The sequence below is a fragment of the Hyperoodon ampullatus genome, assembly GCF_949752795.1.
Source record: "Hyperoodon ampullatus genome assembly, chromosome: 3".
Taxonomy (NCBI): domain Eukaryota; kingdom Metazoa; phylum Chordata; class Mammalia; order Artiodactyla; family Ziphiidae; genus Hyperoodon; species Hyperoodon ampullatus.
Genome location: NC_136916.1, coordinates 83101719 through 83121351, shown reverse-complemented (window position 1 = coordinate 83121351; position 19633 = coordinate 83101719). Strand labels below are relative to the sequence as shown.

Below are 19633 nucleotides of genomic sequence, written 5' to 3'. Positions count from 1 at the left end.
AAGGAGTACTTCCCAGAACTTCTGCTGCTCATGTTCTTGTCCCCACGATGAGCCACAGCCACCCCCTGCCTCTGCAGGAGACCCTCCAACACTAGCAGGTAGGTCTAGTTCAGTCTCCCGTGGGGTCACTGCTCCTTCTTCTGGGTCCCACTGCACACAGTATTTTGTGTGTGCCCTCCAAGAGTGGAGTCTGTTTTTCCCCCAGTTCTGTCAAAGTCCTGCAGTCAAATCCCACTAGGCTTCAAAGCCTGATTCTCTAGGAATGTCTCTTCCCGTTCCCGGACCGCCAGGTTGGGAAGCCTGATGTGGGGCTCAGAACCTTCACTCCAGTGGGTGGACTTCTGTGGTATAAGTGTTCTCCAGTCTATGAGTCACGCACCCACCTGTTATGGGATTTGATTTTCCTGTGACTGTGCCCCTCCTACTGTCTCATTGTGAATTATCCTTTGTCTTCGGATGTGGGGTATCTTTTTTGGTGAGTTCCAGTGTCTTCCTGTCGATGATTGTCCAGCACCTAGTAGTGATTCTGGTGTTCTCACAAGAGGGACTGAGAGCATATCCTTCTACTCCACCATCTTGGTTCAGCTCTTATTTGTCTTCAGAAATTGAAATCTGACAATTTTACTTTCATTAAAAAAAAGGAAAATATTTTTGTTATGTATTCATTTCCTGTGTCATGGCACTGTATGCTCTTTGGATCTAGTGTGGACCTAGACTTATCCTATTTTTACCAGAGAACAATTAGTCACTCAAGGCTATCATTTCTTTTGTAAATTTATGATATTTATCCAAGCCTTAAAAAATGAGTTCTGAAGATATTGGTACATTGAGGAAAGACCATCTCATTGTATTAAAGTAGTACCATTCATTAAAAGATTTTTTAAAACCCATGTCTCTGGAACACACAATACTGTCATGCATATTTAAACATAAAATAAATGGTTAGACATAATTTTGTTAATGAAAAAATTTATATGTTGAAGAAACATAATTATTAATAAAGCTCTTAAGGTATACAGAAAATGTAATAGAGATTGATGAGTGAATCAAAGTAAGTAACACTAGAAAATTAAAAATTAGAAAAAATGAGAGGCAATAGTTAACGTATCTATATGAATGGCAATGACATGTAAGGTACAATAAGCCATGAGGGAGTAGTGTGTTTGGTGGGAGAGGAGGACATGGGACTGCTTCTCTGAAGAAAGAATTTGTTCAGGTTAGTCAAATTTGTATTAGTATTCACATTCTAATAAACGGAAACTTTGTTTTCAGATTTTTCAGATTGGGATTCTGCTAGTTTGTTGCTCAATAATGAGACTTGTCAAAGAGCCGGGCATTTGAAAGTTGATGATAAATATCCATTTGTGTCACAATCAATGACCAAAAATCAGTCAGCATCCACAGCATTTGGACAGATGACCTTAACAGATAAAGAAAAGATTAATATCGGAGTGTTGTTTCTGTTAGGGGATTACACGCTCCGTGACCTGTGTGAGTCACAACTGCCAGAAAACAGAGAAAGCAAACAATGTAATAAATAAGCACAGAGCACTCAACCGTAGACCACCTCGGCATGGCTTCACCATAATCCTGATGTTTCCAAGATCATTTTGTGGCAAAATCTGCTTTGTGTTTACTCCTTTTATTCAACCTGCAGCCAAACGTCTTTCAGCAAGACGTTTGCATTCTTCCTCTGACCAAAGCAACATAATAAATAACAAAGGGAATTAGGAGAGAGAATAGGTTCGTTAGGCTAGTATTTAGCATACACCTGAGAGTGGGTCCAAGATTATATTTAGAACTTTGGGACTAGTTGGGAAACCTAGGCAGACATCTCAAGATTCCCTTCTCAAAATGTAGTTTCTTAGCTTTATTTTTGTTTAGCTCTGAATTCATTAGTATTAGTTATAACTATATTCAATGTAACAAAAAAAGCACCTCCAAAACCAAATACTAAACTATTTCTTGTATTTTCTATGAGTTTATATATTTTAGAATTGGCTTTCCCAGCAGTAATGGGAGTCATTGGGGATTGCTACATAGTCCCTCCTTCTTAGCTGTGTCCACATAGTATATCAACTTATTATTTTTAATGAATTAATAGTTCACAAGGGATATTGGTTTTAAGGAGTGCTGATCATTTAAAGATAGTGTAAGGAAAATCAATTCTAATTCTACTAGGATGCCCAGTCTATTGATTAACCACATCTAATATATGTTCTACATAAATACCAATTAATTTAGTGCCCTTAATCAGTCATATGATCAGGGCTATAGTAATAAATCATACACTGTTTTCTTTTTCCAGTCCTATAGTTTTATCTTCTTGTCTTTCCTTACCTGTGGAATTAATGTTACATTTACAAAAGATTCTCAGTTATCTCCTAGAGTAGTGACTACGAGCTATAAACTCAAAGTTTTTTTTTTATCTATACAAGTGACTTGTTTGCTCTCATTTCTCCATGAGCTTGGTAGGTCCAAGAAGCACAAATTCAAACGAAACACCTACACGAGCCCCCTCAACACAGGAAGATGTGAAACAGGAAAACTGGAAACTAAATACAAGCAACTTAAAACAGTTCATGCAGATCATTTCTCTTCTCAGTTGATACCTTTTATAAAGTAATAAGCAGAGTCTAGTTCTTGAGGGGCCCAGGATTCGTGCATTTATTTATTTAATAAAGATTTATTCTATGCTGGGTCCTGGTAATTTTATATCCTAAATATTTCTGGAAACAGTCCCTCAGTGTAGGCCTGAATCATCTTTTTTTTTTTTGCATTATAATGCCATCAAATTCTTCTCCCTCTATTTATTTGTATGGCCTTCAAATTCATCCCTCCCGCAGCATTTAGAGTGATCTATCTCAAATGCACCAGTGATCGTGAACCACTCTTTAAAGCATATTAATGTCCAGCCATCTTAGAATGACACGAGGCTTTCATAATCTAACTTCTACCTGACTCTCCCTCTCTAGCCCATTCTGTCTGTCCTTTGCTCTGGAACTCTGAACTGCTGGTGATGCTCTCTCATCTATCCCTGTATTTTAGACAAATATTCACCCTGTTTTATGTATGCTTCTCTGCCTGTCTTGCTACAGCTTTTCATGCTCTCTTCCTTTCCTGCCCTCTATTCCCTTGAAGCTGACTGACCTCACTGTGTAAGTCTCAGCTCAGGCACTATCTCTAGAAAAGGCATCCCTGACACCTTTCATCTACATTCTTCTTTAAACTCCATGTTTAGTACTGAGCAGGAACTCAATAAATAATTATTGAGTAAAATAAAGACTGTTTATACAAAGATGATTTCAAGAGATTGTCCTCTACAGTCTAGAAGCAAAGAGGATAGACGTGAAGAAATAATTTACAGTTCAGGTGATGAAGATACACTAGAAAAATCTATAAAGTACTAAGGTAGCTACTAGGAAAGAGATACCTATTTGGGGAAAGAGAGCTGTAATCAAGGAGGACTTCACAAAGCAGGCTGAGTCTTAAAAGATGAAAAGAACTTTGTCAGAAGAGTAGAGGAAAACATTTCAGATTAAGGAACTGATAAAAGCAGGAAAAGTAACAGTAATTTTGGAAACCATGAATAACGTTGCAGTTGAAGCTTGGTGTATTGTTAAATAGGTACTATTATGAAGTAGAGAACAGAGTTATTGTGACTTTCTATGTTTGTCCTGTATTTTTAAATTTTGTTTGTTTGTTTGTTTGTTTTGCGGTAAGCGGGCCTCTCACTGTTGTGGCCTCTCCCACTGCGGAGCACAGGCTCCAGACGCACAGGCCTAGCGGCCATGGCTCACGGGCCCAGCTGCTCCGCGGCATGTGGGATCTTCCTGCACCGGGGCACGAACCCGTGTCCCCTGCATCGGCAGGCGGACTCTCAACCACTGCGCCACCAGGGAAAGCCTTTGTTTGGTTTCTGATTGTTCTGTTCATTGATGTTTGGTGGATGAATTTGTAAATGAATCTTTGAGATGTTTGTGTGCCTGTAACCTGGTGACATCTGGTATTTCCCAGATGGTTTGTTGGAGTTTTAGGTAATTAGAAGTATTTCTTAAAGAAGTAAATATTCAGCTAAAGATTAAGCTTAATTTAAATTGTCATTTGATAAAATTTTTTACATCTATTTTTATAAAGATTATGTGTTTTATCTAAGTGTTCTAAGTAGTTAATTTTAACTAAACATATAGATTTGTCAGCAGAACTAGACTTAGAAATAACATCGGAGGAAGCACAAGAAAGGCTTGATGGAAGTGAAAATAACCACTCACAGGTATGTAAAAATGTAAATGTAAATTTCTGGCTCAATATTGTTTTCTATGCTTTAACAACAGAGTTCAAATGAAATTCCCTTTCAAAATTAACCTCCCTAGAATTGATAGATAATAATTTAATAGTTAGTTTTTATAGTGCTTTAATTACAAAGCTTAAAATATTGTTAGAATCTATTATAATTTATAGTTAAACTTTGTCCTTGGAATTGAGGCAAAAAAATTTCCTGAATATTGTTTACTTCTTCCTTACATGATAAAGAAGTTGATAATCAAATACTGAATCGTATGATTAAGCAGTTGAAATTATGAACAGTATATCAGTGATGGTCCGTGAGTTAGATTCATGGAAGGAGAAATCATTCCCAGCTGTTCAAAATTTGCAGTTTCAAATTGCCAGTCACTAATGCCAAGATTAAAGATTTATTCTGTCTTGTGACCTCTATGTAATCGACCTAAAGATCTACATTCAGGGAGAGAAGGGGTCATACAATCAACCCAATTGCCTATTAAGGAAGCAGACCTTCCAAATTGGACCTTTGTTGTTAGGGTACAAACAATAACTTTCTAATTTATTTCATTTCAGAGTAGGAAACCAATAAATAATAGTAAACAATGTTTTATCCACTTTCATTTGTGGATATTAGAATATAATATAACTGAATGAAAGCAGGTATTATATCAACATATAATACTATCATAGTATATAATTTGCATTAAAATTTAGGAATTTGTTCCTCTTTCTGATTGGTATTAATTGATTTTGGCTCCTAGTAATTTAAGGTTTGTCTATTCTCCAGTTACTAGTCCTTAAAAAAAAATCCTTACGTGCACATAGGGACTTTTTAAGGTACGGTGAGGTGAAATATTTTTAAGTAAGGAAGCCTTTGTAACATTAAAAATCATCTCCTAATTCATTTTTGGTAGATTTAACATATATGAATTATTTAGTTCAAACAAACAGTGACAAAATTGGGTTTGTGACTTCATGTTTTTCTCCTGTTTCGGGCTAAGGCAAGTTATTTTTCACTTCCTGGTTGTAATCCAGTGATTTGTGAGTAGCTAAACATAGATTAAGAAGTTTAATGGTTAAAGTTTAATTATTTTCTAATTTTTCTTTGTCTGTACTTGATTACTTAAGGATAAAGTTATTTTACAAACATGTACCCTGACAGAAAAGACATCTGAAAATCAAATCAAGCCAATTGATCTTCCGCTTTTGCATCTGCAGAAAATGCCTCAAGAACCAGAAATGAATAAGGAATGTGATAGAGAGGACATATCTGTATGTTCAGGACTTCCTTGTGTACAAAAGCATGAGGAAATGTGGATCAAACGAGGCAAATTAGGGTGGAAAAATAACTTCAAACGCATCACAAATAAGTTAAAGTGGAAGTTTGGTGGAACTTTTGAAAAATACAAAATTACTGTTTGTCCTGAGGAAGAGCCACTACATGATAACCCTAAAGAAGGAGCAAAGATAAAGGAAATACCTTCTAATTTGACAAATAATATACCTGACTGTGAGGCAAAAGTTGCATTTGGAGTATCTGTCTCTCTAGCATTCCAAGCATTTCCTGAACAAAAAGAACCCAGTCTTGAAAATGTTTTTCCATCTTATTTAACCTCTGGGTCTTGGGGACATTCTTGTCCGTCATCTTCACAGCTTTATTTAAATGAAAATAAATTAGACTATGAAAGTGATAAACCAGACACTGAACATGTTTTTAACAAAAATGAGGAGAGTTTTTATAATGATACAGAAAATAAAAATGTAAGGGACTCAGTAGTTACATTTGAAATGCAAGAAGACCAAGAGTTTGATATGCAAATGTTACAAAATATGAACCAAAATACCACTAATTGGTAATTAGACTCGGATGTATACCTCAGTCTAGTGATCCCAAAAGACTTTTTGATTTATGGCTTGCCCGCTCCAATGAAATGAAACACATGATTCAAATAAAAAGTCGTGATATTTCTGCTGTTCCAAATACTTATAAGAAAACCAAACCAATACAAGACTGGTTCCAGAAGCCATTGCTTGCAGATAATTGCAGTGCTAATAACTATAAAAGCATGCAACCTGAATTAGAAAATGGGAGTTCTTCTCCACTGAATAGTAACAGAACATCCAAAGTGTATCTAAATGAGGAATTACAGCAAGATATGCAAAGGCTTAAGAATGAGATAGGCATGTTACAAGTAGAGTTCCTGGCTTTGGAAAAAGAGAAAATTCAACTTCAAAAAGAGATAGAGGTTCATTTGCTGCTACTTTGTTCTTTCTCTTTATCAATGATCTGATCCATTCTGATTTTCCACTTAGTAATAAAATGGGGTCAGCTAAATAGGTAATTGTGTAGAAATAGATTACTTCTGCCATCTAAATAATAGGAAACTATTTTCCTGGCTTTTGTTCCTTAATCAACCTAAGTCTCTCTCTGTCAGTCTTTCATATGAACTGGGAAACTAATTTAGCTACCTACCATGTGACCTTCTGAGCCAGAATTTCCACAAAGGAAATTGCTTAAGAAATATAATAAGCTTGGGTTTGGGTTTTTTTTTTAATCTATTTGGTTTTAAATATAAATTACACTCTATGGTATGGGAAGGAAGCAGTGACTGAAAGAAGGGACATAAACACGTATTCCTGCTAAACTAATCTCTTTATTGTGCTTTAGTGTATGCGATCTTCTCTGCTTTACTCAATCGCTTGGCACTTAGAATTCCAACATGGCCACTTCAAGATATTTTTAATAACAAATACATGTACTCCCACATATTCTTTAGTCACCACTCTCAGATGTTTCTGTTGAGTCAGACCTTTACTTTGTGTTGTTTAATAAAATGTGGTAAGTTTTGACATGTATGATTTTATCATTTAGGTAGTATAAACCCTCAGGCAAACAAATTCAGTATTTATCTCCAAAGGAGAAAACTGAGTTTTGATGTGCAACGAGGGTTTTTTTTTCCTTCCAGTAATAGATTTTTTAATTTGTTTGTTTGCTCTTTTGTGTAAGAGGTGCATTGACTGAGTTTTAAAGTAGACAAAAATCTGTAGATATTCTCCTTTGAAAGAAAAAGAGATGAGCCCTACCCCCAACTGAGGCATTAAATTACTTTGCCAAAGTCACACTTTTAACTTATCTGATTAATCTGATGAATTCATTTAGTAATTTATCAGATTCAGGGTTACAGAATTGTATCATCTCTTTTGGTGCCATGAAATGATAGGAAATGCCACTTTAGGGGCTTTGGACAAATCATTGAACCTTTCTTGGTTTTATTCCCATTATTGGTAAATAGTGGGGCTAAAGTAGATAATTGCTTCTGTACCCTTTAGCTATAAAATTTCATGGTTATTGAATGTGAAATTGGGAGGCATTACTCATTTTCCAGAATTCCACACTAACTAACAATTCATCAATTTCACTCTACTCCTGTTTTTTGGTAAACTTTGGTTCATATATTTTAGTGAACACCGTCACTTTTTTGATATTCCCAGGATCCAAATGAAAAAAGAATTGTAAAAGGCAGTGGGGGAAGAATAGCTTCAGTGCAGAAAGAAGGATGTTTCCTTTTTGTTACTGAAGCACCAAGGTGTCCCATCCTCTAAATTTGGCTGTTTAATGCAAAATCCAGGTGGTAAAGACCAAAGAGGACAAATTTTGTGTCTTTGTCTCTTTATTTCTCTGTCTCTGCCATCAGACAGGGAAGAGTGGATGTGAATAGCTGCACCACATTAAGAAAGCCCTTTTTGAAATTTTTAAAATTTTATTTCTTTTCCTCAAACAGAAAGAAGCAGACTTTACAAAAATTTCAATGACTTGTAATTAAAAAAATTAAAGTAAGCACAAAACTATTTTTATTGCTTAAAGCCGGGGCAAACTCTGAGTCAAGTAATTAATGACAATGAAAAGGTCTTTATAATGAATAAGGTAATAACAATTATATGTAGTGTCAAACTTTCATTAAAGGTTGAAGAAGCAAAGAAGAAGCACAGAAGTAGTGAAATGGAAGTATCAGAAAACATATATGATGCTGATGATAGTGGATTAATTCAACAGAGAAAGAGCAGAAAAACTAATAACCAACAGTTTCCTACCATGGAGAATGAAGATTCTGATAGGTAAGCCTATGTCAGTATTTAACAATAGATAATTGTTATTTTCCTATAAAACAAGTTCTCATTTGAGCTGATGTTCATGATTAACAAATTGTATATTTTACTAGGGTTATAGTTATTTCTAATACTCTTGTCCTTTAGCCTTAATACTAGAGTTAATTGGTTAACACCCCACCGTATTACAGTATTAGAGTATTCTGGATTTGACTGTATACTTACCTTTACCAGTGTGTTGTATTTTTAAATATATTTTATGTTACTAATTAGCGTCCTTTGATTTCAGCTTGAAGACTCCTTTCAGCATTTCTTGTGAGGCAGGTCTAGTGGTGATGACCTCCCTCAGCTTTGCTTTGTTTGGGAAAGCCTTTATCTCTCCTTCATTTCTGAAAGACAACTTTTCTGGATAGAGTATTCTTGGTTGGCAGGTTTTTTCTTTTAGCACTTTGAATATGTCGTCCTACTCTCTTGAAATCCATTGATAGACTTATGGGGGTTCCCTTATAATTTACAAGCCTCTTTGCTTTTGCTGCTTTTAAGACTCTCTCTTTGTCTTTGATTTTTGACAGTTTTGTTATAATGTCTCCTGGCGAGGATTTCTTTAACTTGAGTTTGTTTGGTGACCTATGAGCTTTAGGAACTTGGATATCCAAATCTCTCGCCAGGTTTAGGAAGTTCTCAACCATTTTTTCTTTAAATAAGCTTCTGCCACCTTCTCCCTATCTTCTCTTTCTGGAACTGCAATGATTTATGAATTATTTCCTTTGATGGTATATGGTGATTCATGTAGGCTTTCTTCCCACTTTTTCATTCTTTTTTTCTTTATTCTCCTCTGATTGGATAATTTCAAAGCTCCTGTCTCTTAACTCACAGATTCTTTCTTCTGTTTGATCCATTCTGCTGTCAGTGCTCTTTATTGCATTTTTCCTTTCATTCATTGTATTCTTCAGCTCCAAAATTTCCATTTGGTTATTTTTTATTATTTCTATCTCTTTGTTAAACTCCTCATCTTGTTTGTGTATTACTTTCCTGATTTTATTGGGTTGTCTTTCTGTGTTTTCTTGTAGCTCACTGAGTTTCCTTAAAACTACTATTTTGAATTCTCTATCAGGTAGATTGCAGATCTCCATGTGTTTGGGATTTCTTACTGGAAAATTATTGTGATCTTTTGGTAGTGTCATGTTTTCCTGATTTTTTTTATGTTACTTGAAGTTTTGCATTGCTGTCTTTGAATTTGAAGTAGCAGTCACCTCTTCCAGTCTTTAATAACTGCCCTCTCCAATGTATCCCAACTTGCATTTTTTTTTTTTTTTTTTTTTTGTGGTACGCGGGCCTCTCACTGTTGTGGCCTCTCCCGTTGCGGAGCACAGGCTCCGGATGCGCAGGCTCAGCAGCCATGGCTCACGGGCCCAGCCGCTCCGCGGCATATGGGATCCTCCCAGACCGGGGCACGAACCCGTATCCCCTGCATCGGCAGGCGGACTCTCAACCACTGCGCCACCAGGGAGGCCCTTCCAACTTGCATTTTTTTGTTCCAGTGGTATGCTGGCACTTCTCTGCTGGAAACCTGGATTTCCACAAAGGCTCTCTCGTCTGTGGGTGATTGTCTAAGACAGTGTTTTCTCTTTGATGTTTTTTATTTCCTTTCTTCTGCTTGCTTTGGGTTTACTTTGCTCTTTTTTAAAAAAATATTTATTTATTTATTTTATTTTTGGCTGCGTTAGGTCTTTGTAGCAGCACGTGGGATCTTTTGTTGCACTGCGTGGGCTTCTCTCTCTAGTTGTGGTTGTGGGCTCAGTATTTGTGACACTCCAAATGGGGTGTGGGCTCCAGCGTGTGTGGGCCCTGTAGTTGCGGCATTCCGGCTCTCTAGTTGTGGCTTGCGTGTTCAGTAGTTGCAGTGGGCAGGCTTAGTTGCCCCATGGCATGTGGGGTTTTAGTCCCCCGACCAGGGATCGAACCCGTGTCCCCTGGATTGGAAGGCAGATCCTTAACCACTGAACCATCAGGGAAGTCCCCTAATTTGCTCTTTTTCTGGATTTTTATGTTGGAAGCCAAGGTCATTGATTTGAGACCTTCTTTTCTAATATAGACATTCAGTGCTATAAATTTTTATGCAAGTAAGCAGCATTCCACAAATTGTAATATATTATGTTTTCATTTTTATTCAGTTCAAAATACTTTGTAATTCCTCTTTTCATTACCTCTTTAATCCAAGGATTATTTAGATGTGTGTTATTTAGTTTTTGAATATTGGAGTATTTTCCAGAAATATTTTTGTTCTTGATTTCCAGTTTGATTGCTTTGTGGTCAGAGAACATACTTTGTATGACTTAAATCCTTTTGACTTACTCCTTTATTTTATAACCCAGAATATAGTCTTCTTTTGGTAAGTGTTCCATGGCTACTTGAAAAGAATGGTGGTGTTCAAGTCTACAGTATCCTTGATGATTTTCTGCCTGCTCTTTCTATCACTTATTCATTGAGGGGTATTGAAATCTCAGATTGTAATTGTGGATTTGTCTATTTTTCTTTGCAGTTCTCTCAAGTTTTGCTTTATATATTTTGAAGTTACTAGGCGCATAAACGTTTAGGGTTGTTATGCTTCTTATTAATTGACACTCTTATCATTATGAAATGACCTTGTTTATTGCTGATAATGTTTTTTGCTCTGAAGTCTACTTTGTTTGGTATTAATATAGCCAGTCTAGCTTAGCTTTGTTTTGTCACATGTTAGTGTGGTATATCTTATTTCTAACCTTATTACAAATTTATGTCTGTATGTTTAAAGTGCATTTCTTATAGGTGGCATACAGTTGTGTCTTGCTTTTTGATGCAGTCTGACAATCTGCTTTTTCTTAAAAATTAATTAATTTATTTATTTGTTGATTTTTGGCTTTGTTGGGTCTTCATTGCTGCGCACAGGCTTTCTCTAGTTACGGCGAGTGGAGGCTACTCTTCGTTGTGGTGCACAGGCTTCTCATTGCGGTGGCTTCTCTTGCTGTGGAGCACAGGCTGTAGGCCCATGGGCTTCAGTAATTGTGGCATGTGGGCTCAGTCATTGTGGCACATGGGTTTAGTTGCTCCATGACGTGTGGGAGGACCAGGGCTCAAACCTGTGTCTCCTGCATTGACAGGTGGATTCCTGACCACTGCGCCACCAGTGAAGTCCCTGACAATCTGCTTTTTAATTGAGGTTTTCAGACCATTTTCACTAATGTGATTATTGATACAGTAGGTATGAATCTGTCATTATGCTGTTTGATTTCTGTTTATCCCATCTGTTCTTTGTTCCCCTTTTCTTTTTCTGCCATCTTTTAGATTAATCAAGTAATTTTTATGATGTAGTTTTATTTCTTTTTCGTTTTTTTGGTTTATTAACTGTAACTCTTTTGTTTCACTATTTTAGTGGTTACTTTAGGGTTTACAGTATTTTACTTAGGGTTCTCACAGTCCACCTTCAAGTAATATTGTACCACATCATATATAGGATAAGAATATTACAAAATAGTTTACTGCCACTTCTTCTCTCCTTGCCAGATCCTCCTGGATCTGTGGGATTGTAGTTTTCATTAAGTTTAGAAAATTGTTGGCCATTCTTTTCTTCAAATATATTTTTTTCTGTTTCTTTCCTCCACCTCTTTGGGGCATTGTATATTTAGCCACTTGAATTCCTGGTCAGGGAATTAAGGTCCCACATGCTGTGCGGCATGGCCAAAAAAAAAAAAATGTATTTGCTCAATGTATGGATGAGTGAAGGTGAAAATGTGCAGTGCTTTATACATAAAAATTACTCATATATTTCATTTCTATCTTTGTTTTCTTCCTAATGCAGATTCTGTTAGCTTATTGAAAATTCAGGATGCAGTTCTTTCATATGAAAGATTAGTAGAACTTAAAAAATATTACTGTGAACTACTTACAGAAAAAAATAAAAAAATGGAAAATAAGGTTACTGGGCTACCAAAGGAGCTATCAGAAACAAAAGAAATGAAATCACAGTTAGAGCATCAAAAAGTGGAGTGGGAACAAGAGCTCTGCAGCTTGAGGTATTGAACATCTTAGTTTTCAAGAAATATTTGAACTGTTTTTATTTACTGTAATACTACAGATGTGTATTTACTTTAATACTACGGGAAGTTTTATACTTGCTAACATACCTGCTGGGATTTTACAGGGGAGAAAACTTCATTAGTATTGTGGAGTATGAAATTCTTGGAAATAATACAGCAAGTTCTTAACAGTGGATACTTCTACTAATAATTTAATGTATATATTTCCAAATCATCATTTTCATGGCCATACAGAAGTCCTCCATACGAAGGCTCATTTTTTTTGTAATATCTTTTTTAATTTTATTTTTTTATACAGCAGGTTCTTATTAGTTATCCATTTTATATATATTAGTGTATACATGTCAATCCCAAGCTCCAAGTTCATCCCACCCCCCTGCTTTCCCCCCTTGGTGTCTATACATTTGTCCTCTACATCTGTGTCTCTATTTCTGCCTTGCAAACCAGTTTACCTGTACCATTTTTCTAGATTCCACATATATGCGTTAATATGCGTATTTGTTTTTCTCTTTCTGACTTACTTCACTCTGTATGACAGTCCCTAGATCCAACCACGTCTCAACAAGTGACCCAATTTCGTTCCTTTTTATGGCTGAGTAATATCCCATTGTAAATATGTGCCACATCTTCTTTATCCATTCGTCTGTTGATGGGCATTCACATTGCTTCCATGACCTGGCTATTGTAAATAGTGCTTCAATGAACATTGGGGTGCTTGTGTCTTTTTGAATTATGGTCATTATTTTTTTTAGCAAATTGAATTTCAGTTATTTTTCATTTTTCTGTATTATATTTAATGCTACAAGGAATGTCTCTTCTATAAATTCATTTCTACATTTCTGATTATTTATTTTGAATAATTTCTTTAATATTGTGTTATTTGGTTAAAGTATGAGAACTTTTTAAAAAGGTCTTTGATCCATGTTTCTAAATTGTTCTCCAGAAAGTTTATATTTCTTTACACTCCCACCCACAGAAGTATGAAATGGCCATTTTTCTCAAGACAAAATTTTTAAAAACATTTATGTAGTTTTATTCTTAACATATGCGTGGATGAAATAAAAGGTAAAAATGGAAGGTGATTACTGATTAGTTTATTCAATATCTCTTTCATACAGAGATAAAATTAGTTCACAGGTTTGTGCTGAAAGCACAAAATACTCTCTGTTTAATTAATTAATATGGATTCTGCCTTATGGGATTTAAAATTATTTATTAAATAGATAATAATCAACAAGTTGAAAATGTTACAAAAGAAGAAACATAAAAAGTGTGGGGCAACAGATATTAGACTCCCTAGCCTAGTCTTGGATTACAGTGTCTGAAGATATATGTTCTGTAAAAGGCATCTGCAGATTTTATCTGGCACTGTAAGTCATTTAGGGGTACCTGTAGTATTTTATGAAGTTGAAATTTTATTTCTAGTGAACTTATAAACTTGTTTCTAAACAACAGCTTCTCTTTTTAACTAGTAACTAAATTATCTGTCCTAAAGGAGGAGTAATTATGACAGTGTGGAAAACAGGGTAATTTTCGGCCTAACTTCACTGAATAATTTCAAAATTTCTTTCCTACACTATTCACCAGAGTTACTCTTGACTAAAACTTACTTAAGTGGCAGAATGTTTTTTCATTGCTACCTTTCAAGTACATATATCTTTATGAAGAGATTGAAGTGAGGAATTAAAAATATGAGGCCTAGAAAGGAAAAAAAAACTGGAGAACAGAAATTTCATTAGGATACTAAATCAGCAGGTGAAGATCCAGATCATAAAATGAACTTTTTATTTTCTAACAAAACACATTTTAAGGTAAGCATATTTAACTGCAGATTCACCCTAAAACAAGAAAAAAAGAAGAGAAGAAATGCTGACAGGTTATATGAAAAAATTAGGGAGCAGTTAAGAAGAAAAGAGCAATACAGTAAAGAAGTTGAAATGAAACAACAACTTGAACTCACTCTCAGAGCACTAGACATGGAACTAGGACTGTGAGAAATAATCTGAATCAGGTAAGTTAATCTTTGGTGAAAATTTCAAATTTCCAACAGTATTTCCTCAGTATTATTTGTAATATCTCTTTGATTTAATATATATTATTTAGGTTTAAAACAAATAAAAAGTGTTATCTCATCCTAAATATGAACTATGACATTTATAGCTTAAATTATTAATTTCTTGCCATTCTTAGCTTCTAATACATGCTCTGTGTATGTTTTCTGAATGGAGGAATGGAAGGTAAATTGAGCTTAATGATTAACATAATGATTGGCATTTTTGGTCCATTCGAAAGTAATATTCTTAATTCCAATCCATGTGTTAATTTTGGCTTTTCTGTGTTAAAATACAGGGTAAATTGCCTTGAGACTGCGATGGAACTAGTTAAATGCTTTGTAAAAAGATTTTCTTTCACAGTACTATATCTCCCTGTATTTTTGCTCTGTGATAAGTTTAGCAGTCATTTAAATTAAAATCTTAAGTTATTCATGTGGGATAAATATCCTTGTGTTTATTTTAAAAGGCTACTTCCTTTTAACAGTTTTTTTTAAAATTCTGCTCTTAAGCTTTTGACTTTTTTTTTTTTAATGGTATGAGACCAAAAACCTCATGAAATATGTCTCCAGGTTGTAGAAGAGCGAAATGACGCTCAGAGGCAGCTTTCTCGAGAGCAGAATGCCAGAATTTTACAAGATGGAATCCTGACCAGTCACCTTGCCCAACAAAAGGAGATAGAAATGACTAATAAGGAAATGAATTCTGAGGTATTTTCTTTAATCATTTTCAAATATTTGTGTGTATGTATCTGTATATGTATATATTTTAAAAACCAATACTATACGTCACAGACAGTGTAGAGGATATTTAAAACCTATTTAAGTATATTTTGGGGAGGGGGTGGACGTTTCTCATCCATTGGATATTTAATATTTTTAATTCAAACATAATTGAATTATATTTGATTAAATTTAATTCAAGTAGTATTTTTAATTCAAATCCATTTGTCTGCAACAGTCAAGCAGTGACATACAATAGCCTCATCCAAGGAGAGGCTTTTAATATTTTCCATAGGAACTGATGAACTTTTCATAATCTCAAAACTATTGCTACCATCTAGAAAAGTCTGCACCCTGATGGCGGTTTAGGCAGGGAAGACCATGTGTGCTCCACCATCGACCACACTACCCGACCAAATCCCAGCACTGAATACGTTCTTGCCCTCTGCTTTGGAGTGAACATGTCAATCACTATGCACCTCATCATTTTCAGTGTCTAAATCAGAGTCTGTTCTTGGCTTCACTGTCATTTCTTTAACCAGTACCCCATCAATGACATTTTCACATCACTTACAATTTTTCAGTATCGTAAAAGCTGCAACATTAGTTGTAAAAACAATTTTTTTTTTGTTTTGCGGTACGTGGGCCTCTCACTGTTGTAGCCTGTCCCATTGCGGAGCACAGGCCCCGGACGCGCAGGCTCAGCGGCCATGGCTCACGGGCCCAGCCGCTCCGCGGCATGTGGAATCTTCCCGGACCGGGGCACGAACCCGTGTCCCCTGCATCGGCAGGCGGACTCTAAACCACTGCGCCACCGGGGAAGCCCGTAAAAACATTTTTGAGCACTTTAACAAAATTATTTCCTTAGAATAAACTTACAAAATTACCAAAAAAAAAAGAGATAACCCCAAAACAAACAAACAAAGCAACATTATGATTTCTGGCAGTGATTTCACTTCCTTGATAGATTAGTAGAGAGATTAGTTTATCCCTTCCACTGATGGTAAGGAGGAAAGGTATAGCCAGTTCAGAGGCCATCTTTTGGACGTCATTCTTCTACTTGTGAGAAAATTAACACTTTGCTCCATGTAGTGTCCTATTTCAGTACAAGGAACTTTTGAAAATAGTGATAGATATGCCATAATATTTATTTAGTGATAATTTATTGATAAGTATTTTATTTTTAGTGAAACAGTTCATTGTATTTCCCCCTACCTTACTATTTTAAGCATTATGAAGAGAGAATAAAAGTTATTGCAGCAGCGAATAATCTCACGATTTTCTAAGATCTCTATAAATTTTACCTTATTTACCACGAGTGTATGCACCATAGTGAAATATAAGGCTCATTTCATATTTATATGTTTGTACTAGAGAACTAGCTGTGGTTTGGTGTAAGAGGACTCATAGTAAAGTCAGAAGACCTGGAGAAAAGCCTGCAGCTTGCTTGTATTTTTGACTTCCTCATTTCCAGGACTGTCATAGCTAAATGAGTTAATTGATGTTTGTAGAAGTGCTTAGTACAGTTATCAGTAGATGTGATTCTTGTAACTGACTATAAAAATATTAGAAACGTAGAATATTTATGGAATATTCTCAGGACTATATAAATATTAGAAACATAGAATATTTATGGAATATTCTCAGGAAAAAAAATTTTAGGAAATTTAATCTGTCGAAATATATACAGAGCTAAGGCTTTTACTATGGGGTAGCTGTATAGGTTAGCTAGCAGACGTAATTATTTTTTAAGCTAGCAGGTGGTATTTTAGTTTATTTTTTATTGAAGTATAGTTGATTTACAATACTGTGTTATTTTCAGGTATACAGCACAGTGATTCAGTTATATATATATATATATATATATGTATATATATATATATATATATATATATATATATATATATATATATACCTTTATAGATTCTTTTTCCAAATATTGAGTGTAGTTCCCTGTGCTACACAGCAGGTCATTGTGGGTTATCTGTTTTTTATATAGTAGTGTGTATATATTAATCCCAACCTCCTAATGAATCCCTCCCCCTCTTTCCCCTTCAGTAACCATAAGTTTGTTTCCTACGTCTGTGAGTCTCTTTCTGTTTTGTAAATAAGTTTATTGGTATCATTTTTTTAGATTCCATGTATAAGTGATATCATATGATATTTGTCTTTCTGTCTGGCTTACTTCGCTCAGAATGATAGTCTCTAGGTCCATCCATGTTGCAGCAAATGGCATTATTTCATTCTGTTTTTATGGCAGAGTAGTATTCCACCGTATAAATATATCACATCAGAGGCAATTTTTAGCTATAGTCAGATTTATTAATCTTTTATTTTAAGCCTTCTGGGTTTGTTATAATTTAGAGAAAGGCCTTTCCAATTCTGAGCTTCTTAAGAATTCTCCTGTGGTTTGTTTTTTACTTTCATGGATTCATTGTCTTCAATTAAATTTTTGAACTTTTGAAGATTTCTGCTTGTAAGAAGTCTGAGGTTTGTATCCAACCTTATTTTTTCCAGTTGGATATCCACTTATTGCAGCCTTTTCATTGTATAAACATATAGGTTAGTCTTTCAGAGGAAATCATGAAATGTCAATTTATTGAGTACTAGCTAAAAATCTCCTTTATTTCACTTAGGTGTCCGATAGTCCTGAAAAAGAAAAAGATCCGTTACATAAAAACCACATGTTGCAGGATGAAGTTGCCATGCTAAGACTGGAAATCGACACAATAAAATGTCAGAACCAGGAAAAGGAAAAGAAATATTTTGAGGACATTGAAATTGTAAAAGAAAAGAATGATGATCTTCAAAAGACAATAAAACTGAATGAGGAAACATTAACAAAGACAATATTCCAATATACTGTACAGCTTAATGTTCTGACAGCTGAGAATACAATGCTAAACTCTAAGCTGGAGAATGAAAAACAAAGCAAAGAAAGACAGGAAGCAGAAGTGGAATCCTACCGTTCTAGACTGGCTGCTGCGATACATGATCACCATCAAAGTCAGACATCAAAAAGAGACCTGGGACTTGCCTTCCAGAGACCAAGAGATGAGTGGTTACGCTTGCAGGACAAAATGAATTTTGATGTGTCTAACCTGAAAGGTAACAATGAGATGCTTTCCCAGCAACTTTCTCAAGCTGAAAGTAAATTCAGTAGCCTAAAAACCAAGTTCCATCACACGAGGGATGCTCTCAGAGAAAAGACTTTGGTGCTAGAACTTGTACAGAGAGACCTAAGCCAAGCACAGTGTCAAAAGAAGGAACTTGAACGCATGTATCAAAGCGAACAAGGCAAAGTGAATAAATACATTGGAAAGCAGGAATCCTTAGAAGAGAGGTTATCTCAACTCCAGAGTGAAAACATATTGCTCAGACAGCAACTGGATGATGCGCAAAACAAAGCCGACAGTAGAGAGAAGACAGTAATTAACATCCAAGACCAGTTTCAGGAGATTGTGAAAAAACTTCAAGCTGAAAGTGAAAAACAAGGTCTGATGCTGGAGGAAAGGAACAAGGAGTTAATCAATGAATGTAATCATTTAAAAGAGAGAATGTATCAGTATGAAAATGAGAAAACAGAAAGAGAAGTAAGTATCCAAGAAGAGAAATAATTCTCAGACTTCCGAAAGAAAATTCAAAGTGATTTTGATTATGGCTAAATGTTGAATCTAGTTGAATATAAATAATATATAGACTATAAATCTATAGACTGTAAATCAGCCTAAAAGCATACCTTGTATTCAGCAAATAGAGAATTAGACCTGAGAGGTACTTTACTTTGAGTAGAGACATTGTGTCACCTATGAAATTTTAAGAGATTAAGTTATAAATTGTTAATGGGTATAGACCGGTATTAGTAATTTACTCTTCTACTGCTAAGATAATAATTTTAATCTTTATGTCACCACATTTTAGTATCATGATGAAGCAGATAAATCAAATGCTCAGATCTAAAATGAATTATTTTGAAATTAAGGTTCAATTTTGTGTATTACCCTGACAGTCAATTCCAGATTTCCCGAATGAACTGATGTGTTGATGCCATATCTCATAGTACTTTTCCTTCAGTAGCTTGTCATAACTTTTTAGTTGATATAATTTTATTTTTCTTCATGTCAATTTGAATTAATTTGGGAAATAGTTCAGCCTCAAACCATGTATTCTTATGACCTCTCAACTCTTTAAAGGCATCTACTTTTCATTAAATCATAATTTGGGATTAAAGTAGTGAGCTTTAGCAAAACTATACTTGATTTAATCTTCCCATTTCTATTTATAATTTACTTGGAACATTTTTACAAATAATTTGCTCATAATTCTCATTTCAAGGCTCAGTTACTATCATTTGGATATAAATCTGTCCAATACAAAGAGAATTGTAGCTCTG

General features: G+C 35.1%; 1 protein-coding gene across 1 annotated transcript in view; it reads left to right on the top strand.

Annotated features, from left to right (window-relative positions):
• Window positions 1-19633, top strand: part of LOC307049540 (ankyrin repeat domain-containing protein 26-like) — a gene marked incomplete at its 5' end in the record, with an annotated part of 67925 nt that overhangs the window by 21222 nt on the left and 27070 nt on the right. Inside the window, 9 exon segments of the mRNA XM_079699100.1 lie at window positions 1273-1530; window positions 4191-4273; window positions 8249-8400; window positions 8539-8606; window positions 12230-12443; window positions 14299-14447; window positions 14450-14478; window positions 15091-15228; window positions 17877-18833. Of these exon segments, the coding sequence (XP_079555226.1) occupies window positions 1273-1530; window positions 4191-4273; window positions 8249-8400; window positions 8539-8606; window positions 12230-12443; window positions 14299-14447; window positions 14450-14478; window positions 15091-15228; window positions 17877-18833 (2048 nt within the window).